Here is a 26,401-nt window from a genome sequence, read left to right as displayed (position 1 = left end):
TCACTATAGTCTATATTATTGCTTTGCATCTTGTGCAGGAGAACTTATCCATTCCGTTTCTTCAGTTTTCATGGGCCCTGCATGGTGGCTAACAAGAAAAGAGGGTCTTACTGTCATAGCAATAAGGCTGAGGCATTGCCGACCCAAATTTGAAAACCCACAAAGATTTATGGGTGGCACAAAGGAAATATAACATGCCATCCCTAGGTGATAACTAAATTCTCTGATCAAAGATAATAATGAATGTACCTCCACTTTGCATAGTTCTACCTGTAAAACTACATTTTCATACTCTGCAAGATGGGAAAGACATCCTTGCTAAATGTAAGGAGTGCAGTGCATGCAATAAAAAAAGTCCACAACATTTCTTTGTAAGTAGAACCTTATTTTATTTATATATAAATAGGCAACTGAACATATGAGTCATCTCTAAAAAGTGGCTTTACAATAAAACACATCAATTCATTTTGTAGTGGCCAACCTAATGTAATTTCAAATACTTATTCCTCCAGGATGACTGTGGTGAGTTTACGGGTAAAGGAGCTAAACAGCTGGTCTCTACTGGGCTTCTGCACATTTCTTTTATACACTCATCCAGCAGCGTAACTCCAGAGACACCTGTGCGGTCGCTTCTCTCATCTACTACAAAAATGGGACTGACCAGTCAACTGTTAGCTGCTCAGCATGTGTTCTTGCCAGTTCACCGAAAATACTAGGGATTTCCCTCTCACCCACAGGAAGTTAGTTCAATGAAATACAACTGAGTTTTCAGGAACATGGGACCTTTTTCAGGATAAGTCTAATAGAGGCCCTGCATAACTCTTAAATCATAAGGTACCCCAAGGGCGAACTGTTAGAAAGCTTCCTTTAGGGTTAACTAAAACTGTAGCTCCTGGCGTCTGTCCCCTCACTGCTTCACCCTGGGCTCCTATTTCTTCGGCCTACTCCCGCCTGCCTCAAATTTTCTTCTCCTCAGCACCAACATTCCATTGATGATACCACAAGCTCTAGATAACTCCAGAACCTTCTGCACAACAATAATCACTCACACATCTATCATACAGTCAAATAAACAGAAAAAGACCCTGGGAAATGCAACTCCTGGTTGATAAACCAACCAATGCAGCAATAAGGCAACACAGAGTAAATAGTGCGGAAACATCAACTAGTGCACTAGTATTACTCCTGCTATGAATAGTTACTCCTCTACATGCACTAAAGTTGTCGTCCTTATAGGTGCTGTAGCACAGATATGATATGCTGGATTCGAAAAAGGGTAGACTGTGGTAATGTTATTTTTTTATCCGACTTTGTGTCTACAAGCTGGATTTCGGTTTTTTTGCATATATGCTTAGAATTTCACTTCTAAGCCAAGGCATGCCACAATACTTTAGGGAACCTTTCTCAGTCCTGTACCCATTATAAATCTTTATGGCTTTTGTGTCTTTAGAGTGTAATCTCTCGCTGCTGTCAAGGGACTATCAAAATTCACAATGGACTAATTCTACAGAAAGGATCTTATCAATTTAGAGGTTTGGGGACTGTTGGCAAGCTAAATTTACACATGTAGATTTACTCATGTGTAAATGTACTCTTGCACTGATGTGTATATCTACAATTTATTTAGCTATTCATCATTTCCAAGTGTAGACATGTGTTTCTCCATTCTCTGAAACCAGGAGGTGGAGACATCTAACAGTAAATTTATGACTATAAAGCTATCACTAGTAACTTTATACCAGGGGCCGCCAACCTTTTCTGTATTGAGAGATACACCTGATCCGTGAAAATCATTGTGAGCTACTAAAGACTAAGCAATTCATGCATTGTTGCCAGACATTCTCACACCCTACTCCATTGACTTTAAACCTAATGTTCAAGAATTTAAGTCTAGAAAAAGTTCTGCAAAAATGTTCATGATACAGAACATTTTTCTGCTCTTTAAATTTCTCCCACAAAAAATAATGGCTGTATTTTTCAGTTATAAATATGGCACCATGTCTGCCAGCCACTGTAAGCAAGATGCCTACTGTGAATAAAGGCAACATAAAACTCATCATTTAAATTAATCCCGTTTCCATGTGTCACATTTACAAACACCTTAGACAAGGTGCCATATTTATAACCGAAAGATACAGCATTTGTTTAAATGGGAGGAATTTAAAGTGAAGAAACAAGCATCATAAAACATTAAGACGTAATTGGCTTAATTGAAAGGAAAGGAAAACATTAAGACTTAATGTTTCATAGAAATATTTTTCTTCACTTTAAATTCCCCATATTTAAAAAAAGAGGACTCTATTTTTCAGTTAAAACATGACAAAGTGTCTACTTGATACTGGGAGCAAGAGGCCTGGGGTTTGTAAATGTAACACTTTGAAATGGGAGAAAATGACAATGAACAGTTAACTTAATCATCGGATAGAGATGCATAACTGCAGATTCCTTACCTTAGAATTTTCCCCAAAAGCCAGACTAGATCCGGAATTCTTTCGACAGCAGTACCTCTGCACGTGGGTAGAACCCGTTGAGCGACTCCGTAACGATGTCGTCCACCGAATGTGACTTCGTCAGAGGCCATATAAGACCGCCCCCGATACGCAGAAGTCAGTTACTTCCTTTCCGTGCTTCCACACGGATCGAGAGTGCGGTACCTCTGGCCATTTATGGCCTTGCAACGTTTTTCAATGCCACAGTGTGCTTTTTATGTATATCTTCGAGGTCCTTGGGTCTACAATGTCGAGCCCTCATCCTATTTGCATGTGTTGTCTAGGCACCCACCCTGACTCCAAACGGTGCGCTCATATCTTCAGCTTCGGTCATCTGCGCTGCAGGAGCGCCACATGCCAGTGGTAGCCACATCGAGGACAGCCACTCGTTGGTCATGGTCATCTTCTTCCTCCGAGGACCGGTTCAGGGCAAGCTCCCGAAGTCCTTCGTCTTCGCTGTTGCCTGGTAAGTCACGCCGTAGGAAGTTGGTGCCTCAGCCTTCCCCATCAAAATCACTCCACACCAGCGGGACGTCCCTTGGTGTCAGCGAGGCCCTCTAAATCCGGCCCTCAAAATCCTTGCCCAATTCCTTTCGGCTCTGGTGCACAACCCTTAGGGGTTCCCACCTGTGATGCTTAAGTTGGATAACACCAACACAACACCTATCGCCTCTACTTTGTCTTTTCTCCCTGACCCCGAGGTGTCATCTCGACGTCAGTGGAACAGTCCCCTTTGGGCTACCTTCCTCTGCTTTGGGGGTGCCCCCTGCTTTTTTCTCCATGGCACAAGGGTATTTTAGTGGTATATGTGCTCATTTAGATGAGCCTCCTCCAGAGTTTCATTGGGTTTCTGACCTTGGTGACACCAGTGGCCTCGACTCTTCCCCATTCTTGGGCCAGTTTTCTCCTCCTAGCTTCACTTTGGAGGCTAGCTAGGCTTTTGCTAAGCTTTTGCAGAGAGTTGATGTAGTTCTGGTGCTGCAGTTTCCTTCTGTGGAAGTGACCATTGATCCCCTACTTGGGGTGCTTCAGCAAAGCCAACTGAGAACTGAGCCTGCGCTTTCTTTCAGTGAAACCCTCTTTGATATTCAGTTGGGCACTTGGGCTAAGCCCGTTTCAAGGGCCTCTGCGGACCGGTCTACTGCGGATAGGCACCATCATGCCCCTGGAGACCCGCTCTGCCTTTTCCATCAGCGAAGCTTTGTGGTGCAGGCCTCCCCCGACATTGGTGCCGTGCCGTGCCTGACGTCCCGCTAGACAGGGAGTCTAAATGGCTAGACGCTTTGGGCCAATATATCTTTTCTGCTACCACCTCCGCTTTGGGGTCCCTTAATATGACTTGTGTTTTGGCCGCTTTCATCATGTATTGTAGGATTCAGTCTCAAGCCTTCTCCCCTCCGCCCCCGATGACTCTCAAGACACTATTGCTCAGTTGATGCACAAAGGCCATCAGGTGGCACATTGCTCATTCATGGTGGCATGGATACCACAGATTCTGTTGGGTGGGCCGTAGCTAATCGACGGCGTGCCTGGCTACGTACCTCCAGCTTCTCTGAGGCTGTTCAGTCCACCTTGGTGGATATGCCTTTCGATGGCCAATCTTGGTTTGGCTCTCAAACGGACTCAGCTTTTCTCCATTTGTGGGATAGTTGGAGTGAGCAAAAATCTTAATCCCGGATTGCTTTACCATCCTCTTTTCCCACAGTACTCTGTCTGGCTGAAGATGGTCTCCTTCATTTCTTTCTGTGAGAATCGTTACAGGGGGCTGCCAATTGGCTTCTTCTCTCTTGTACCTTTGCGTGCTGTCCGGTGTGGTGTCCTGCCCCGGCAGGAATTTTCTTTCTTGCATTCTTACCCAGTCGATGACAGGTTATGGTTCCAGGTTGTTCTCTGGGATGTGTCTAAATTTCTGACCCTGTTTGTTGTCTACGTCGGTGGCTGCATGGTGTTCTTTGCTTTCTACCCAAGTTCTGATTGGGGTGTTTTCATGGTATTGTGAGGATGGTACTGTTCCCTTTTTCCCTTTCCTACAGAGTACTTCACCTGTATGCCTTACAGGTATTCCTCAATATGTTTCTGACACCATAGTACCCCTTATAGGGAACTCCACATGCCATGCTTGGTGCACCGGTGCAAGTCAGAAGATGGAGCACGGGGTTCTTCTTGTTCCCCCTGTTTTTGAGTGTTCTCAGCACTTGCCAAGGGGTTCTTTCCTTCCACTCTGTCTGGTGCCCTTCTTTCCGAGCAGATGAAGGGAAGGGGCATGGCTCTTGGCCTACGGTTCTTTGTCTGGTTCTACCCGGATTGATGCATTTTCTTTCTCTCTTCAGGCGTTAGCACTTATTGTGCTAGTTCTCGCTATACTCGGGCGAGATGGGCCCCCTTAACTAACTTTCATTTCCTTACATGGAATATGCGGGGGATGCATATGCTGTGCAAGCAATATTCGATATGCTCCTACCTAAAGCAACAAGCGGCGTACATCATATTCTTTCAAGAAACCCACATGGTAATGACGGAGATACTCAATGCTGCAACGCTGGTCAGGTTCTTTATATTCCACTAGCTTTTCAGCATATACCAGAGGTGCTCTAATTTTGGTGCGAGCGAGAGTCCCTTTCCCGTCACTAAACCCAAACATCAACAGGGACAGGAGGTTCACCATTGTGGAGGGGCGTTTGAATGGAGATTGGTACTGCTGGATGACATTTACGCCCCAAACACATATTAACCTGGTTTTCTCTCCACACTGTCTGACACACTGGCGCAAAGGGTTGGCATTCCTTAGGTAAGAGCTTTCCAAACTGTGTGTCCCGACACAGAACTGTGTCGTCTGCAAATGGTGGGTGTGTCGTGGGACGACACCGGTATTAACGGGCACTTAGCACATAATTGCTGCTAATTAAGGGGCATTCCTTTGAAAGCTTAGTTCTCACTATGCCTCATCTATTGCATAACGTCTCCCAGTAAATGGTCTTTTAAAGACATGCGAAGTACTCGGGTGCGGCTGTGTGTGTGCCTGGGAAGCTGGGTTGAGGTGAGAGGCTGACAGACAGAGGGAGACAGACAGAGGGAGATAGACAGAGGGAGGGAGATGGAGGGAGGGAGATGGAGGGAGACAGAGGGAGGGAGATGGAGGGAGACAGAGAGAGAGGGAGACAGAGGGAGGGTAGACAGGGAGGGAGGGCGAGAGGGAGGGAGACAGACAGAGGGAGGGAGACAGAAGGCGGAGACAGAGGGAGCACGACAGAGGGAGGGAGACAGACAGAGGGAGGGAGATAGACAGAGGGAGGGAGTGAGACATATTGAGGGAGGCAGAGGGAGACAGACAGAGGGAGACAGACAGAGGGAGATAGACAGAAGGAGACAGACAGAGGGAGAGAGACAGAGAGAGAGGGCAACCGTGAAGACAGAGAAAGATGGAGACAGAGGGAGGGAGAGGGAGACAGAGAGAGGGAGGGAGACAGAGGGAGGGAGATAGAGGAAGGAAGACAGAGGGAGTAAGCCAGAAGGAGAGAGGAGACAGACTGAGGGAGACAGAGGGAGAGAGAGAGAGGGAGACAGAGGGAAGGAGACAGAGAGAGGGCGACCGACAGAGAGGGTGAGACAGACAGACAGAGGGAGGAGGGCGACAGAGGGATGCAGACAAAGGGAGGGAGCCAGATAGAGTGAGACAGACAGAGAGAGAGAGAGGGAGGGAGACAGACAGAGAGAGAGAGAGGGAGGGAGAGAGAGGGAGGGAGACAGAGAGAGGGTGACAGAGAGAGAGGGAGACAGAGGGAGGGAGACAGAGAAAGCGGGAGAGAGAGACAGAGGGAGAGAGAGGGAGGGAGAGAGAGGGAGGGAAACAGAGGGAGGGAGAGGGAGGGAGACAGAGAGAGGGAGACCGTTAAAGAGAGAGAGAGGAAGTCGGAGTGAGTAAGACAGAGGGAGAGAGAGATAGATAGAATGACAGAGGGAGGGAGAAAGACTGGGGGAAAGATAGAGAGCTAGAGAAAGGGAGGGAGAGAGAGATACAGGGAGGGAGGGAGAGAGAGAGAGAGAGAGAGAGAGAGAGAGAGAGAGAGAGAGAGGGAGGGAGGGAGACAGAGAGAGGGAGACGGAGAGAGGGAGGGAGAGGGAGACAGAGAGAGGGAGTGAGAGATAGAGAGAGGGAGGGAGACAGAGAGAGAGCGAGAGAGAGAGACAGAGAGAGAAAGGTGTGTGTATGCCGGGTCTGGTGGCTCAGTGGACGAAGGCATCCACTGCAGGGGCCTGTGTTCAACCTCATTGTCTCGAATTTGCTTGAAAATGCACCATTTGCCCACTTTTATTTCAAACTTTTCTTCCGGGGTGACAACCCCCCGAACCACTCTTAAGTGGTTCAGGATCGCTCGCTATGCTCGCTCTCTACACTGCCTTACTGTGTCCCAAAATGATGCATCTCCAAAAAGTGCGTCACCAACATAAAAAGTTTGGAAATCTGTGCCTTAGATCCTTGGTGGGGACATTAACCACGTTCTCAATGTTCACTTAAACATACCCCTCCCGCGCAGGCCCCTACGTCTCCCATTGCAGCACACCTAATATGATGCCTCATGCACTGGTCACTCGCTTATGTCTGGAGATTGCAGAACCCGGCTGCACAGGTTTACTCACATTACACTGTACCCCACAATCTTTACATCTGGCTTGTATGCATAGTCTGCTCAAATGCAATAGTACCCCCAGTGGCTCATACTGACTATCTTGATTGAGTGATATCTGTTCACATTGTTCAAATAGTTGACCTCCACTGGGGCAGATCAGCCCCTCCAGTCCCGATCTGGTGACTACAATGTGAGACATTAGAGGACCCTGTCTTTTGAGCTATGCTATCAGATCACACCTGCTTTGCTAAGAATCAGGCAGGACATAGCCTTGTCACAGGTAATCAAATAAGAATCATTCAATAAGGCGGCTATTAGAACGGTGCATTGGCATGATGGTGGCAGTGGGCACAGAGCTCGAGCAGAGCATAGCGGACGCCGAAAAGACCCTCACTCAACTAGAAAAAAAGACGAGTGAGTATTGCCACGGGGTTGCAGTGCTGACTGCAGCCCACAATCGGCACGCTGCCTTGATAGAACGAATGGGCTGCCTAAATTATGCCGCATATACTGCCAAGACATATGACGAGGGGGATAAGGCCAGTAGGGCTGCCTGCCAGTGCTTTATCTAGAGAAGGCGTTTAACACACTGTATAGGGACTACCTCTTCCAGGTCCTTGCCAGTATAAGAGTGGGAAAACGCATTTTAGCTCTCACCTGGTTATGGACATCACCCCTTTTTTGCGCTTCAAGTGGGCAAGCTGATATCAGCTTCCTTTCCTGTAAGCAGGGGCACCAGGCAGTGATGCCCCTTATCTTCCTTGCTTTTTACAATTGCGATCGAGCTGCATGTAATATGAATACAGACTAAGGTATCCCACTGGGTGGCATTACGCATGTGATTTCATTGTATGCAGACGATATGCTGCTTTACATCAAAGAGATCCCCCATGGGATTCCTGCCATGCATCTAACATTGCAGGACTTTTGTGATGCCACCAGCTACTGAGTTGATTAGGGGGGAAATTGTACATGTTATTGTTCAGGAGAGACTCTCCTTGCCTACCCACACATTTCGGGGGAGGCTCGGTCCCTTGGGAGGAACACACCTTCAGGTACCTAGGGATCAAAATATACCACACAGATGTAGACCTCTACAAAGGTAATCTGGTCCATACCCAATCTGCACTATAAGCCCAGATTCAATTCTGGAAAAGGCTCCTATTGACCACAACAGGTAAAATAGCCCTGTCAAAGATGGTAATTCTCCCATGTTTGCTAAACTACGTTGAAAACGTGCCAATCACTCCCCCAGGACATACTTCCATGAGCTTGACAGCATGCTCAGCGACTTAATTCGGGCATCCAGACGCAGAAGGATAGCACTGCACAAACTTCAGCTGTAAGTAAGCCAGGGTGGACTAGGTGGTCCCTCCTTCAAGCAATACTACCTACCTATACAACTCCAATGGTTTTCACACTGTCAGGACACATCACAGTCAGTATATGTGCTCCAACTCCTCTTCCCCATGGCAAAACTGCAACCTGCCTCTCCTAGATCAGTGACTATTTTCTGATGGTGGATCACCCAGGTCTTCTATTACACAAGGCATGTCACATAATATGCCTCTGAAATATGTCTCTTGGGTCTACCTGGCAGTAGAAGGCTCCTGAGGGCTGGGGACTTATCTTACTGGTTTGACAAAAACATTGCAACCAATTCCTCATGCCCAGGCAGCTTCAGCAGATCTGCTTCACGATAAGGGGAATAACCCAGAAGGAACTGCAAACTCAGTTTCCAAATACTGATAGTAATGGTCTCAGGATAGCACTTAGTTACTTGGCTATACAAAACCTTACGGGAACACACCCTCAGCTTTGAGAGCACTAGGAAACTGATTTTGGGAGAGGGCTGCATGATTCTGAGTGGTTACTTGCACAAGAATATCCTCACTTAATCTCTAGGAACACTCAATCGAAGAATATCCATTTGTCCATATTACACTGATTATACCTTACCCACTGCTAAACGGACCCAGATCTTCTCAGGTGCACACCTTTGTTGCCCTCGATGCCAATATGAGAATGCAGATTTCCACCTTCTTCTATGGTCCTGCCAATTCCTCACACAATATTGGCAAACAGTTCTAGCCACGGTAACAGATGTCACCCACTGCGAGGGATTGGACTCCTGAGAGGATGGTGCCCTCAGCATCTACAAGTGTCCTAACAGAAATAGGGTGGAGGTTCGGTTCATGGACTTAGTGCTCCTCTTAACTAAAAGAGCAATAACCCTAACGTGGGGTGTGCAACAGTCCCCTCTGGCGACTACCTGGCGGAACATGCAAGCCCACGGTACAGAGGAAGAAAGTATGGCACTTTGACGAGAGGAGGCAAGAAGCCTCCGCTAACATCCCATAACAATGGAATGAGTTGCCATGTTGATCCATCTTCAAAGCATAATCAAAGATGACTCCTGCCCGTCAGGAGGATGCAATTTGTTACCATCACCACTGCCACATCCTCTGGAAACCTTACACTGATCTCAAATGCTCTGGTGCCCCAACCAGACTCCAAACCAACAGTTGCTCCCTGACCATTTCAGCTGCGCAGACCACATGGCTCTTTCGTGCTAGCTTCTCCTCTTAACCCTCCTCCATCAGCAGCAGTCACACAAATGCCTACTTCCTAGGCCCTATGCTATGCCAACTTGTTTGCCCAAGTTTATATCACCCCTGAGCTTTCATACAGTAATTTCATATAGTTAAGTTGTACTCATGTCCTATGTCTCTAACAATAGGATTGTTTATAATGCCTCTGTTATTGACGCCTATTAATCCTTTACAACACTTTAAGAACTACATATAAGTCAACACTGTTTCTAACAGAAATGCCTAACATTTTTTTTTTTTTTTAACAAAAAGTAGAAAACTTACATGTGCAGAGAGCTTGTCATAGAAAATATGAGTTGTAGAGATTTACACCAAAGTTTGTGAATTGTATTTTGTAGTAGGTAGCATTACTGTAGTACTACTTTATGTACTTCAAAATGGAGCAGCAGCGGGCTATGAACACTGGTATAGGCCCACTGGTGTCAACCGTTCCATGTCCTAATCTGCAGTCTCTGTCTTTCCTGCCTCTCAAGGATATATGGATTGCACAGGGAATGACAAAGGCTGTGGACGAGGGCATACAGAGAGCCTCTCCCCCTTCCTACCATACTCACAATGTCAGTAGAGCTTAGCAAGGAGGAAGGGGGAATTCTCTTCAGCTCCTGTTTCCATCGGTCCTACTCACGGTTGTACGCCGGTCCATTGCATGTAATTACTAAGCATGCCTTTGACACCCCTTTTTTGCCTGTATGTTTTTACCGCAAATATGTATTTAAAACGCATGCCAATACCAAGCATTGTTTTTAGATTTAAAAACAATGTATTTGTGGGGGGAGACCCCCCACCCCCCCAACTTACCTTAAATGTGTGGTATTGGCACGTGTTTTAAATACACATTCGCAGTAAAAACATGCGTGCAAAAAAATGTGTGGTAAAGGCACAACGAGGTAAAAACTTCGTTGTAAAGCTGGTTTCCCCTATAATCATAGAAAAGCAGTTTATCAGAGCCGTGGGAGAATCAGGGACAGACTGCTGCATGACAGTTAACTGCTCTGACCATGCATGCAGCCGTTAAACGTTAGATAAACACAACAGTGGTGACGTGCTTGGTATCTTCTGAGCCACAATGGTTTTGAACCCTGTGACTCACATAATGCATTTTTTGAATACAATATTCTGCTTTATTGTGTGGAATGTTCAAATAGTCTTGTAGCCATTCACAGAGGGTTATACCAGTTGATAAAGTCCCACTCCATTGTCGTAGGCCCTTGCCTTTGGCTCAGGCCTTTAATGCTTAAGCAAACATTTAATGGGCAGTACAGCCCGTTACAGTGAGCTATACCTCTATAAACAGTCCTCTACCTCATTTGAAATGGTCAAATGCAAAACATATTGTACAGGTCTGAAATGGTACAGTAAACTAAGAAAGGATGATTATTCAATATATTCTTCTATGAGCCAAAAGGTAGGTTCTTAGGAAGCAGAAAGTTTTTTCTGAAAATAATAAGAAAGAATACTTACTGGACATCCTTTGATCATTTTCTGTGCAGTTGTCATTTGAATATCTTTTTCGAAGTTCAACTTTAACTAAAAATCAAACAAACAAATTAAGTTAGAAATGAATACAAATATTATAAAAACAAGTGATATATTTTACAATGAATACAGAATATATATGTAAATTCTGGTATGAGTCTTATTTATTGGGGTGTGGGGCATGCAAAACACATAATAGAAAAGCAACTAAGACTCTCAGTCTCTAAAGTAAACACATGTTAAGAGAAATTTCTGTCAATATTTTCTGTGGGCTGCCATGAAAACGATTTAGGTCATCATGTAAAAATGTCTTTGGGCCCTTCTTACTTTAAACATTCTCTTTAATTTAAAATAATACCGTGGTTAAACTCCTTTAACCTAAATCAGTATTTGATGGGAAGTGCTGCTCAGTACTACAGAAATTTTGTTTTTCTCTCCAACAACAATGTCCTCGAACTTCAAATGTGTAGCTCAGAGTCACTCTCCTGACTTTGTGACTGACGCCTATCTATGGGACAAGGTGCCAGCTTTCTTGTATACCTTTTACACTAACTAAAATGCAACATCCTGGCCAATAGATCAATTCTAGTGTTAGTCCTGTACACAAACATCATAACGTGCTCAATACCTCTACACAACTATGACTCATTAGGAGCATAAACATTTTGTAAACGCTTATACCTGTTAGCAGCAAAGAGGTTGTACAAAATTAGGTGGAGAACTAGGATGATACTTTTCTGCCATTATGCAAAGTATAAAACAAACACACTCATTGGATGATGTCATCAGTGATGCATTCAGTGATGTCATCAATGATATCATTTTATATGGCATCAGTGATGTCATAAATGATGCTATAGAATATGTGAAGTAATAAGCAGTGCATGATGGGGGCGCAAGATTTAGTCAGCTCTGCTAACTATTACTAGTGAATTTCTGAGGTTTTTTTTTGTTCAAAATGTTACGTTGGCAATTATTTCACTAACTATAACGTAACTTTAACCTTTGGTTTTTTCCCCAGTGAATTTCCATGTTTAAAAAAACCCCAGATCTTATCACATCTAATTATAATATCACATTAACCTTTTTTCCCAGTGACTTTTGAAGATTTCTTTTAAGGTAAATTAAGATATAATTACAATTCCTTAACTATAATGTCACTTTAACCATTGTATTTTCAGTGAATTTCTAATTCTTATTTTTTTTTAATGTAAAGTAATATTATACTACCATACAGAAGGAAAACGAGTGATTGTTCCCCGAGTGAAAAAAGCTAACTGGGGTGGCATCAGTTTCTTCTTTTGTGCCGCAAAAGCCTGGAACAACCTGCCAGTGCATCTCAGGAATTCTACTGAGCTCCTGTCTTTTAGGAAGGGGCTGAAGACATGGCTGTTTTCTGAATGAGCCGCCGCACCCATGTTAACCAGTTAGACAGTGCTTAGCGCCAGGACACATTTGGGTATAAGTGCGCTTTAAAAGCTTTAATAGCATAACATACGAAAAGTTAACCCATGGCCGTAGGCGTCGGATGGTTGGCCACAGGTCCTGCGACCACGCCCTGCAGCCAACCCCTGTCAGTAAAGCAAGCCCCTTCAGCCGTATGCTGCGTGCGATTTGCTGCAGGACCTGGCCTGCGGTTAGGCCCTGCAAAGGACCCTCTGTGAGAGGCAAGGGAGTAGTCAGAACATTTTAATAACTCCCACTTTGAACCAAAGCTCTTATTGCATCAAGCAAGCAAAGCAAGTGTTTGCATCTCTCCCCAGAAGACCTTGCTTGTCTCTTTCATCCAAGCATCTATCCATTCATGTCTCATCCACCTGCTGATAATCAAATTTCCATTCTGTCAGCCATTCAGTCTATCACCATTCTGCCCATCAGTCCGCCCATCCACATTCAACCCTATCCATCAAACATATGCATCCTTTTACAAAGTCATCCATCCTTTCACACAGTCATCTATTCCCCTTTGATCCATCTATCTTTTCACTCATACATTCACCTATCCTCACTTTCACGCATCCATCCATCCATCCTTTCAATCAGCCATTGATCCCTTCACTCATCCATCCACCCTTCAACCATTCATCCAATCATTCATCCAATTATTCACCCTTTCACTCATCCATCCATCCTTTCGCTCATTCATCCACCCTTTAACTCATCCGTCCACTCCATACGCCCATCTATCCTCCCTTTCACTCATCCATCTTCCCTTTCACTTAGCCATCTTCCCTTTCACTCAGCCATCCATCCTGTCACTCATCCATCCACCCTTCAACCCATCCATCAACTCATCCATTCATTCATTTATCCTTTCAATCATCCATTCATCTACTCTCATCCATCTACTCATACGCCCAGCCTTTCACTCATACATCCTTACATTCACCCTTTCAATCATCCATCCTCTCTTAAATCCAGCCATCAATCTATCCTATCTTTCACTTATCCATCCATTCTTTCACTCAGCCATGCATCAACCCTTTCACTCCGTCCATCCATCCACTCATTGAGCCATCCGTTTACCCTATCGCTCACGATCCATTCTTTGACTCACTCATCCATCCATCCTCTCATCATCATCTATCCTTTTCGCATATTCGTCTATCCAGCATTTAACTCCATCATCCAATCATCCATCCACTCATCCACCATCCATTTGCCCTTTAACTCATCATCCATCCTTTCATTCACTAACTCACTCACCATCCTTTCTCTCATCATCCATCCACTCTTACTAACCTCCATCCATCCTACCTCCCTTTCACGCGACCATCCTAAAATCAATCTTTTCACTCAATCATCCATAGATCTATCTATCCACTCACCCACCCATCCAGCATTTTACTCACACATCTATCTATCCATCCACCCTTTCACTCACTCACCTTCCCACCCTTTCGTGCTAATTATGAGCCTTTGTCTGCCGAGTTGCAGACAGAAAAAGGCCATCAAAAACCTCCCCTGCACTGTAGCTGCTAAAGCAGGGGGTTGATGATGCCCCTGTATGTTACCAGGCAGGCAAGCAAGTCATCACAACACTCCCCAGAAGAGCTTGCTTGTCTCTTCAATCCAAGCATCTATCCATTTATCTTTTCATCCTTTGTTCCACCCGCTGATAATCACCATTTCACCTTTAAATTCTGTCATCCATACAATGCTTCATCCAACATTCAGTCTGCCACCATTCCGTCCATCCGTCAGCCCATCCATTTCCAAACCTATCCATTTATCTTCAAACCTATCCATCAAACAAATCCATCCTTTCACTGCCATTCATCCCTTCACTTATCCATCCCTACTTTCATCCATTCATCCACCCACCCTTTCAGTCATCTATCTTTTCACTCATCCAACCACACATTAACCCATCCTCCCTTTCACTCATCCATCCATCCATTCACTAATCCATGCACCCTTTAACCCATCCACTAACTCATACATCAATTTACTCTTTACTCATCCATTCTTTCACTCACTCATCCATCCATTCACTCATATCTCCATCCATTCACCCCCTTTCATCTAGACATCCATCTACCCTACCTTTCACTTGTTCATCCATTCATTCAGACATCCATTCTTACACTCATCGACCCATCCATTTACCCTTCCACTCACTGATTCCCCTTCTCACATAGTCATCCAACCATTCTCTCATCATTCATCCATCTACCCAGCAACCCTTTCACTCATTTATCAATCTTTTTTCCCTTTCACTCATCCATCTCTACATTCATCCTTTCACTCATTCATCCATGCATCTATCAATTTACCATTTCACTCACCCATTGAGCCACCTTTCACTTATCCATCTATTCACCCTTTGACTTATCCATCTGTCCATTCTTTCATTCAGCCATCCATGTATCCACCTTTTCATTGATTCATCCATTCTTTCACTCATCCGTCTTTACATTCATCCTTACACTCACTCATCCATCCATCCTTTCAACCAGTCCAGCCATCCACCATTCCTTTACCATTTCACTCATCATCCTTCCTTTCACTCACTCATCCATCCATTCTCTCATCATCTAACCATCCATCCATCCTTCCACACATCCATCCACCAATCTATTCTTCCTCCCTTTCACTCATCCATCCTTACATTCATTCATCCATGCAACTATCCAGCCCCGGGCGCGAAGCCAACCCCAGCCATGCACAGCCTTTGTCTGTGCTCTATGTGCGAACGACCATCCATGTGCAACCACCTACAGCCATGCAGAGTGTTTGACAACACCCACCTCAAGGCAACTAGCTCTCTGCCGGGGGAGGGAGTACCATGCAGGGAGGGGCACAGTGCCCCCCACCCCAAGCTCACGCAGACCCCATCCACCAGGGCCATACACTAAGTATAAGGGAGGGGGTTGCAGGACCCCCATGTCCTGGGGCCAAACATTTATATTAGAAAAGGGGGCCTGTGGCTCCACTCCCTGAGCCCAAAGGGGCCCCAGGGACCCCATCTCAGGCCATACAGAAACTATAGGAGGGTGAGGTGTATGGTCCCCCTCCCTGAACCTTAAGAGGTCCCTACGACCAAAAACACTCCTTTCATGGGAGGGGGTGCATGGCTCCCTTCCATGAGCCCAAATGCACCTCGGGGACCCCCATCACTGGGGCCAAATCCTAATTAATAGAGGAGTGGGGCATGTGGCCTCCCTCCACCAGAGGCCCTGAAGGTTCTATCACCTGGGTCCAAAAATATTTATATTATGTGGCCCCCCTCACGATCTGAATTGGGCCCAAATTGGCACTAGGAACCGCTTCCTTTGGAGCCAGAATATAATAATAGGGAAGAGGGCACCTGATCCCCTTACCCAAGCCATAGGTGGTTCCAGGGACTCTATCCCCTGAGACCAAAAACAGGGATTTTTGGGGAGGGGTCCTATGGCTCAAATGGGCCCCATCTCCCAAGGTCAACAACTTATAATAGGGGAGGGGGCAATGGGCCGCAATAAAACTAATAAAAGGTGTATGGACCCCCTCCCGAGCTTTATTAGTCCCTGGGAACTCCATCCCCTGGGGCCAAATCCTGTTAGTAACGGGTGGGGTGTCCGGCCCCCCACTTCCTGAGCCTTATTAGGCAGCAGGGAACCCATCCCTGGGGACCTACAAACTACTAGTTGGAAAACTCAGTGGGAGCCTCTGGGCCCCCGACGGCTCCTCTCATGATGCGGGAGCCAGTATTTCTCCCGCCTGGAGCGAGCAGCTAGTTTTGTATGCTCCCTCCCAGTGGGAGCAATATCTGTTTCCCAGCCAGCAGGAGTGCAGGTAGGAAAACAGAAGTCTGCTCCCACCTGTCGAGAGCATTTTTAAATCTCCCGCCAGCTTGGAGCAGACTTGCCTTCCCTGCCCACGCTTCTGCAGGCAGGGAAGGCATTTTCGCTCCCGCCTGGCAGCAGATTTTTAAAATCCTGTGAGTGGAGAGCAACCGTGTTTCCCAGGGGTGGGCTCCCCGAGACAGAGTAATTGAGCGGGCACCACACCCTTTAAAGTTAATTTCGACTCTGGGGCATGTGGACCCTGGGGCCTTCTACGGCTCAAAGAGGGAAACTGGGCAGCCACCTCTCCTTTATTGCACCAATCAGCCCGGGGTATGGTGTCCCTGGGGTTTTAATGCTCGGAAGGGAATAAGTGTGGCCCCCTCCCTCCCTCCGATTTGTTTTTGAGGGGGAGGGGGGAGTATTCGGCCCTGGGGGATGGGGTCACCAGGGCCCAAATTTGCTAGGGAAGGGAGCAGCCACTCACACCACCTCCCCAAATATTTAAAATAATGGCAGACCACCATTAGGTTTCTTTTTGTTGGATTTTGGTTTTATTTTGGGCCTGCGGTCCCTACCCTGTCCCATTCTACTTTTTTTTACATTTTAACTTCAGAACAGGGGACTAAGGGCCAGATGTAGGTGGGCTTTTACCGGTCGGTAACGGCTGAAATCGTCCGTTACCGACCGGTAAAAGCCTTTCCCTATGTAGGAAGCTTATTTACCAATTCGGTAAATTCCGAATTGGTAAATGTTGATTCGGTATTTACCGAATCAACATTTACCGATTCGGAATTTACTGAATTGGTAAATGAAATGTAGAAAGCACTGTAAACAGTGCTACAGGGCTTTAAGAATTCGTTATTTACCACCAACTATTAGTTGGTGGTAAATAAGGAATTCCTATGTAAATGCATAAATGTGCATTTACCCCTGTGCCATGTGACAGACATACATGCCCTTAGAGCATGTATGTATGCCACATGTGCACACCAACACTAATCAGGGGTGCAACAGGGTGTCAAAGTGACAACCTGCCACCCTTGACTTTTTCACAATTTTACCGAATCGGTAATTACTGATTCGGTAACTGACATTCATTCCTATGGGCCTCCAGGCCCATAGGAATCAATGGCAAATACCGAATCGGTAAATACTGATTCGGTAAATACCGAATCTTACCGATTCGGTATTTTTTACCTACATAGGATTTACAGATTCTGAAACACCGAATTGGTAAAATTTGGTATTTAAGAATCGGTAAATCCAATTTACCTACATCTAGCCCTAAGTCCCAGAGTCCTGTAATGGCTGCTAGAATCATTTTTTTCATGTTGCTGGCAGCCAAGCAGAGCTGCAGGAGGAAGAAGATGGTTCAAGGGTAAAAAAGGATTGCAGCTATTCATATATTTTTGGCGCTTAATATTTCCAAAACTACTAAACAGATTTCCACCAAATCTCAACGTGCTTTCTGGACCAAGACCTAGTTTCCTGCCTAATTTGGTGCTTTTCCGCTCAGCAGAGTTTGTGGTAGTTCTGCCTAAAAACATCTATGGAAAATGCATGGGGAATTTGTGTTTTTGGACACCCCTTTTTTTCTCGGCTCACACTTGACGTATCATCCTGAAACTTTCCATGCACAAACTAGGCAAAAAAGAGAATGTTTTTGTAAAGTTTTGTGGAGATTCGTGAAACTGTGCCAAAGTTATTAGCAAATATATATATACCAAGGGCACTAGTTGCTCGAAACGCGTAACCAGAGAGGTTTCCAATAAAATCTCCTTTACTGCAGCCATTGGGTCCGTGTCTTCGTTTCCACAGCAGGAATGTGGCGTCTTTGAAGATTTTACCGTGCATATATATATATATATATATATATATATATATATATATATATATATATATATATATATAACTACTCGAGGGTTTGCCACACAAGTAGGAATAACATCAGTGAAGGTTCAACCCAAAAACCTTTAATAAATGGTATGAACGGCATGCAGCATGTCGGAAGGTTAAAGCAGTCACTTCGTGCGCCGTACGCGTTTCGAGTATTCTCTTCCTCAGCGGCATAAACGAAATGGCGTGTGCTCCCTCGGCTGCAAATTGCCCGGATGGGGCTGTGTGCAATGCAGTCTGGGAGTTTGAGTCCTTCAATCCTGTATGGATACACTGCCTTAGCTGCTCGACCTGTAAGGCTCTGCATGTGCCTCCGTCCTTATCCAGCAATGATGCTCCAAGGTGAGGTAAGTAGATAGCTTCCCTCTTGGCTCACAGATTTCACGTGGTGGTGCATTCCCGACGGATGGACCGCCGCCAAATATAACTGCTCGAGGGTTTGCCACACAAGTAGGAATCACTCTAACATCAGTGAAGGTTCAACCCAAAAACCTTTAATAAATGGTATGAACGGCATGCAGCATGTCGGAAGGTTAAAGCAGGTGAATGTAGAGGTTAGAGAGCTAGCCTCAAGACTTGGCGCCAAATTTACAATGAAAACTACGTTTTCTTCTTAATTTACTTCAGTTTATTTGATTAATTCATGTTCATTTGGAAACGAATTTTCTGGTGAGATAATCCATGATGTTTATAACAGACATAATATCCATCTTATGTCATGCATACAATCAATATATAATCCATTTTTCAATACACCCAATGCATTTCGGGTCAAACCAACAAACGTGACCCTTCGTCAGGGGTCTGTAAAGGAAAGTCAGACAGGACCAGATTAGTCACTCTCTATAGTGTAAAACAACACAATATTCTCTATTGGTCAACATCACATTACTAAGTCTAATATCGACTTTAAGCGTGATCTGTGGATTGTGTTACGATCTACTCGATAACTCATGGTAATCAGGACTGGATAAGCATATAAACACAATAGTCAATCACATTAAACTGCTAAATTTGATCTCCGTGGCATATTTCATCGTTACACTAAGTTCCAAGACTTACGTGAGTTGGGACGCGAAGCGCGTCTCCGAAGGATTCTGAATGAAATTGACCGCGTAGGATCAACAGTCCTAATAGGCTGAAAACTCGGTCACGTGCCCGCGACCGCATCCAATCGTAATGCGGCAAGCAGGACACGTGAAATGAGTAGAACAGCTTCAAAACACAGCGGATCACGGAAACGAAGCTACGTGATGTTCTATGTTTACAATTACACTCGAAATAACTGCAGTATAATTTAAATGAAATACCAATGGAACGAAGAGCAAAAGATTACGTTGCTGAGTGAAACTGAACATAAAATGAAAGTGATAAAATCAACATTGAAGATATACATTACCACTTGAATACGGGGCACAGTATGTTGCAAAAGACAATGCATAAAAATCAGTCCATTTATAGAACCCAAGAATGTTCGATCCTGTCATTCAACCCCAATGGGTGTGAGGAGTTCAGTCTTTTTATCCAATAGTATTCCGCCCTCAGTCTTTGTTTTATTGGATCCATGTCGGGGCGCTGTTGAATTACCTCGATCACAGTGAATTTTAATTGAGAGATTTGGTGATTCATCTCTTTCCAGTGTATTGCCACGGCTGATTTGAGGTTGTTGAGTCTGATGTTACTCTTATGTTCCGTGATGCGAATCTTGACCTTGCGCTCAGTTTGACCTATGTATATTTTGCCACAGGGGCATTTTATAAGGTACACACAATTGACAGTGTCACACGTGCTTGAATGTTGTAATTCTATTGGAAAGCCTTTGGTAGGATGCATTAGCGTTTTTCCACACATGACGTTGTTGCAATGGGTGCAGTTAAAACACTTGGACATTCCTTTCCACGTTTTAATCTCCTTTGGCGGAGTATTCAAAAGTTCCTTCAGGTTTTTTGATCTTTGGTAGGCGAAAGTGATGTGTTCACTATATAATCCCTTCAAATCTGGTTCTGTTTGGATCAAATGCCAATGTTTTCTGATGGTCTTTTTGATTTTCTCAGAATCCGAAGAATATTTTAAAACACACACCGTTTTTAGTTCAATTTGTTTGGTTTTAGGTGTCAACAAGTCGGTTCTTTTGAGTTTGTCTACTTTCATTATGGCTTGTTTGAGGACATCATCTGGGTACCCTCTTTGTTTGTACTTAAACGTTTGATCTTTAATCGCGTTTGGAACTTCTTCTTCAACTGATATGATTCTTTTGAGTCTTATGTATTGTGACAATGGTAGATGTTTTTTTAGGGCTTCGGGGTGGAAGCTCTGGAAAGATAGGCAGGCATTTCTATCAGTGGATTTCCGAAACACTCTAGTTGTGATCTCATTCCGATTGAGTGTTATATGTACATCCAAGAAAGATATACTTTCGTTTGAGATGGTGTGAGTGAACTTGATCCTTTCATTGTGACTGTTCAGATTCTTAATGTTATTTTCCAAGTTCTCTCTAGATCCGCTCCATATTAAAAAGATATCATCAATGAAACGTTTGAATGTCACTAAACCTTCAATCCATGCTGGATTTTCTAGAATATAGTCTTTTTCGAATTTTTGCATGAATATGTTGGCATATGAGGGGGCCCCCCCAAAGCCCATAGATGTACCATTCGATTGGTTATAGAACTGTCCTTTCCATTCAAAGTAGCTGTGATGCAGCGCAAACTGCATCAGCTCCAGCAGGAAAATTCTCTGATAGTCATCAAGTTCACTGTGTAGCAGACTCCACTCTATTGATTCAATGCCTTCTTTGTGAGGAATCGACGTGTATAACGAAACCACATCGATGGTACATAGCCAGTAAATCTCGCCCTCTTTTAGTTCCACTTCGTTCAGAATGGTTAAAAAGTCTGTCGTATCCTTAATGTACATGGTACTTTTTTGAACAAGAGGTTGTAGAAATTCGTCCACGAATTTACCTACTGGTTCCGAGATTGATCCACAGGCCGAATAAATAAACTGAAGTAAATTAAGAAGAAAACGTAGTTTTCATTGTAAATTTGGCGCCAAGTCTTGAGGCTAGCTCTCTAACCTCTACATTCACCTGTTCACTAGGCACGTTTATTGACTACGTGCGACGACTGAGGCACCAACCTCTAGAATTATAAAAACAGATAACCTTTACAAAAACAGAGTGCTTAGGATAACAGTTCTGTTGGAAGGTTAAAGCAGTCACTTCGTGCGCCGTACGCGTTTCGAGTACTCTCTTCCTCAGCGGCATAAACGAAATGGCGTGTGCTCCCTCGGTTGCAAATTGTATTATACCACGCCCCTCAATGGGCTGCCCGGATGGGGCTGTGTGAAATGCAGTCTGGGAGTTTGAGTCCTTCAATCCTGTATGGATTGGCGGCGGTCCAGCCGTCGGGAACGACCACGTGAAATACAATTTGCAGCCGAGGGAGCACACGCCATTTCGTTTATGCCGCTAAGGAAGAGAATACCTCCTACTTGTGTGGCAAACCCTAGAGCAGATTTATATATATATATATCTGCAATATAAACTACTGAAATGCACACGCCCATTGCTAATTAAGGCTGCAACGAGACTCTAACACCTACTTAAGGTTTGAACAAATGCTTTTAAATATGGAAAGTACATGCTGAACCCACTCGCATTTGAAAACTCTGACACCCATCATGCATTAATATAAACTACTGAAATGCACACGCCCATTGGGGGCGATCATGAAAAAATGCCGGAAATGCATTTAAATGCGCAGTGTCAGCTTGTTCTCCAAAAGCGGCCCATGAAGAAGAGGCTCAGTGCCTTGAAACGCGTTGGCAACAGGAAATATTTGGAGCCAAGATGCAGCCTGCACTTTCACTGCCGGATGGCCAAGCACAGTCGTGTTCCCTCTCAATGCTTTGGGCACTTTGTATAAACATTACTCGCACGGCCGCCCTGCGGTGGGGAGGAGAACCATCGTCAGCTGGAAAAGAAAGGCAATTCCAGTTGAAAGAGGCTTTCAGTCACGAACAACTCGAGACTTTCACAGCACTGTGTTCCAGATGCTAATTAAGGCTGCAACGAGACTCTAACACCTACTTAAGGTTTGAACAAATGCTTTTATATATGGAAAGTACATGCTGAACCCACTCGCATTTGAAAACTCTGACACCCATCATGCATCAATATAAACTACTGAAATGCACACGCCCATTGGGGGCGATCATGAAAAAATGCCGGAAATGCATTTAAATGCGCAGTGTCAGCCTGTTCTCCAAAAGCGGCCCATGAAGAAGAGGCTCAGTGCCTTGAAACGCGTTGGCAACAGGAAATATTTGGAGCCAAGATGCAGCCTGCACTTTCACTGCCGGATGGCCGAGCACAGTCGTGTTCCCTCTCAATGCTTTGGGATGGATATATATATATATATCCATCCTACTGGCGGTTGCCAGAAGGTAGTTATAGTTAGGACCTAGTTACCATAGGAAAATCACAACATTCTATTCCCAATAACTTTGGTGCCGATTGACGAATCTTCGCAAAATTTTCAAAACTTACGGCCCGCTCCCGTCAGCTCAGCTCAGCTCCTATCTTGAAAGTTTCGGGGTGATTTGTCAAGGAGGGGCCGAAAAAAAAAGGAGGTCCCAATATGTGTTTTCCCCATGCAATTTTCCATAGGAAACTTTAGACACGGCTACAGCCAGAACTGCTGAACGGAATTACACCAAATTTGGCAAAAAGGTAGCCCTTGGTTCAGAAAAAGCTCTTTTTGTTAAATGGTGTATATCCATTCAGTATTAAATATTAATGAAAAAAGAAATATATATATATATCTGGGCCGAGCCTAACCACACATCTCATCGTGAGATCTGATTGGCTGTCAACACTTCATCCAAAAAGTGTTAGCAGCCATCTTGGGACCGATATACATGAAAGCACCTCTTTAAAAAGCATTGCAGTTAATAGAAGGTTTTAAGACTTTAGTTACATTATAAATCTGTGTTGATGGTACCATACTCATTTTAGAAATTGTGGTGTGTTCTAAGGTGATTTTACCATGTGAAAAAGCCTTCTGCTGGGATATCATGAATCATGTTTGAGAGAAAACTATTTTTTCATGCTTTTCCCACAGAGGTTTGAAAGGTGATTCACATTATATTTCTCAGTCATGTGAGAATGAAGTCTGACATTCTCAGTAAAACATGTACATCCAACAAGCGCAGAGACTGTCAGTTGATTCCTTTGTGTTCTACTGCAGCTTCCCACAGTGTTCTAAAGAACAACTAGAGCGCTAACAGTCCTACTTATGACAAACATATTGCACACCTGAAGCCATCTTGTTTGGAATAAAGTGGTAACTCTTAAAACATTTAATTTAAAAAGGAACAAAATGAGGGGGTTCATTTTGCCATAGAAAGTATGATTAGTGCTGCAGAAAGAAAAATGAGGGCACATTTTGACTTATCAAATCCTCTTCTATTTCATTAAAAAATTCTGACATACAGATTGAAACATGCACTTTGAATACCAGCAGCAGACTTCCCTGGTGAGCAGTAGCTTTACTACAGTGATCAAATGAGCAACTAGAGTGCTAACATTCAGAATTTATGGCAAACGTGTGACACATCTGAATGCCTTCTTGATGGAACCCAAGTAAAAATCTGAAAGTATTTCCTACTGAGGAGACTGCAGTAAATGAGGAAATTAGGAAACTTCATAACAAATAAGTCTCCCAAGATGGCCCCCAGAGACAAAAGAGCCCAAATTTAGCACAAATCTCATCCAGATGTGGCCCACGTATAGCTCAATGACAGAATGTCCCAGAGTGTTCTTAAGACAACTAGAGTGCTAACAGTCCTACTTATGACAAACGTATTGCACACCTGAAGCCATCTTGATTGGAATAAACTGGTAACACTTAAAACATTTAATTTAATAAGGAACACAATGAGGGGGTTCATTTTGCCATTGAAATAATGATTAGTGCCGAAGAAAGAAAAATTAGGGCACATTTTGAGTGACTTCTCAAATCCTCTTCTATTTCATTAAAAAATTCTGACATGCAGGCTGAAACATGCACTTTTAATACCAGCAGCAGACTTCCGTGGTGAGCAGTAGCTTTACTACAATGATCTAATGAGCAACTAGAGTGCTAACATTAAACATTTATGGCAAATGTGTGACATATCTGAGTACTTTCTTGATGGAATCAAAAGTAAAAAACTGAAAGCATTTCCTACAGAGGAGACTGCAGTAAATGAGGAAACGTCATAACAAATAAATCTTTCCAAGGTGGCCACCAGAGGCCAAAATACCCCAAATGTAGCACAAATATCACCCAGAGGTATCCCACATGTAGCCCAATGACAGAAGTCTGCAAAACACTTTTTATTTTTTGTGTTTTTGCAGTTTTATATAGTGCAGAATTGTCAGGTATTTGAGTGCTTTACATGAGCATTGGAACAAATTCATTTTGGTTGTAGACATGGAGAGATTAAGTGATCTGACCAGAATCACAGAATGTCGAGCTGAAGCAGAAACTCCAACCTGGTTACTCAGTTGCAAAGTCTGCAGCTCTGGAAGTAACACCACATCCTCTCCCCTAAGTGCAACATTTAATCAAGTGGTCAACTGGATAAAAAAAAAAAGATAACAAATAATTGAAAGGTGCTTTGTCGCTATTTGAAAACTTAGAAAATATGTCCTCATTTTATTTTTTTAGAGAACTAACCATAATTTTGCTGCAAATAAGACCCTCTCATATATGTAATTTCTAAAGGAAATGCTCTATGTATTACAGTTTTGATTACATCAAGATGACGTCAGGTGTTCCACACTTCTGTAATAAATACAGAATGTTAGCAAGCTAGTTGCTCATTAGGATACTGTTGAGAGGTAGAGGCCAGGGGCACGGACTCTGAAAATTAAAGGCAGGTAGGAGGGTGCAGAGGCAACAATTTGACCACACTAGGCAGGCAGGAAGGGCAGTGGCAGCACAACAGACTATGTAATTTTAGATGCCATCAGTGATGTCATCAGTGATGTCACTGACCATGTCATGAATGATGTAATATGTGACATCATCAGTAGTGCATTGCTGGCGCGCAAGTTATAGTTAGCAGACCTATAACTGAGGAATTTCTACGGTTTGTACGAGTTAAATCTCCAGCTAATCATAACACCCTGAAACCTATGGTTTTTTCTGTGAATTTTTAAGGTTGTTTAAATGCTAATTTCTAACTATAACGTCTCTGAAACCTATGTTTTTTCAGTGAATATATATATATATATATATATATATATATATATATATATATATATATATATCTGCTGTTCGATTTTTAAGAAGACTGCTGCAAGGATGAAAAAGGTGTGCCTTCAGCTAGGTTTAAAGTTCGAGCTGACGTGTTTCGTGCTGTATGCACTTCTTCAAATGCTCCTTTCAAGAATGCGAAGAGACTTTCCCGGCACTAACGTTCAATTCCAGTACCCGCCCATTAGAGCGTGGCCACTCGCGAGGCCTCCCGGTACTTGTAGTGCCTTAGTATTCCTTCTGTAAGTTGCTCTTCACATTCGCCATTGTTTTTAATCAATTCTGCCCCAGTTGGTTGCTGAATACAGTCTTTTGTCATACTGCACATATTTTAAAATCTTAATACACAGCGCCTGCCCCAGTCTAGGTTACGCCGGTTGGCGTTAGCCTTGGGTCCGCATAGCAGTGGGGCTCCTTCCACGGCTTCAGGCTTTGCCGTAAATCAATCCACAAAAGTGCCCAACAAAAGGGAAGAGCCCACGCAGGTAAGATCTGCTGTTCGATTTTATGTCCTCATTTTAGTTTTTTAGAGCACTAACCATAATTATGATGCAAATAAGACCCTCTCATATATGTAATTTCTAAAGGAAATGCTCTATGTATTACAGTTTTGATTACATCAAGATGACGTCAGGTGTTCCACACTTCTGTAATAAATATAGAATGTTAGCAATCTAGGTGCTCATTAGGATACTGTTGAGAGGTAGAGGCCAGGGGCAAGGACTC

The 26,401-nt window shown here is 44.0% G+C and overlaps 1 protein-coding gene across 1 annotated transcript in view; it reads right to left on the bottom strand.

Annotated features, from left to right (window-relative positions):
• Window positions 1-26,401, bottom strand: part of ECT2L (epithelial cell transforming 2 like) — a 566,170-nt gene that overhangs the window by 37,644 nt on the left and 502,125 nt on the right. Inside the window, exon 20 of the mRNA XM_086927539.1 lies at window positions 11,191-11,256. Coding sequence (XP_086783665.1) covers window positions 11,191-11,256 — 66 coding nt within the window. The remainder of the gene's footprint in view (window positions 1-11,190; window positions 11,257-26,401) is intronic.

The sequence above is a fragment of the Lissotriton vulgaris genome, chromosome 6 (assembly GCF_964263255.1).
Source record: "Lissotriton vulgaris chromosome 6, aLisVul1.2, whole genome shotgun sequence".
NCBI classification, from domain to species: domain Eukaryota; kingdom Metazoa; phylum Chordata; class Amphibia; order Caudata; family Salamandridae; genus Lissotriton; species Lissotriton vulgaris.
Note: the sequence above shows the minus strand (reverse complement) of the source record. Positions and strands in the feature narration are given on the sequence as shown.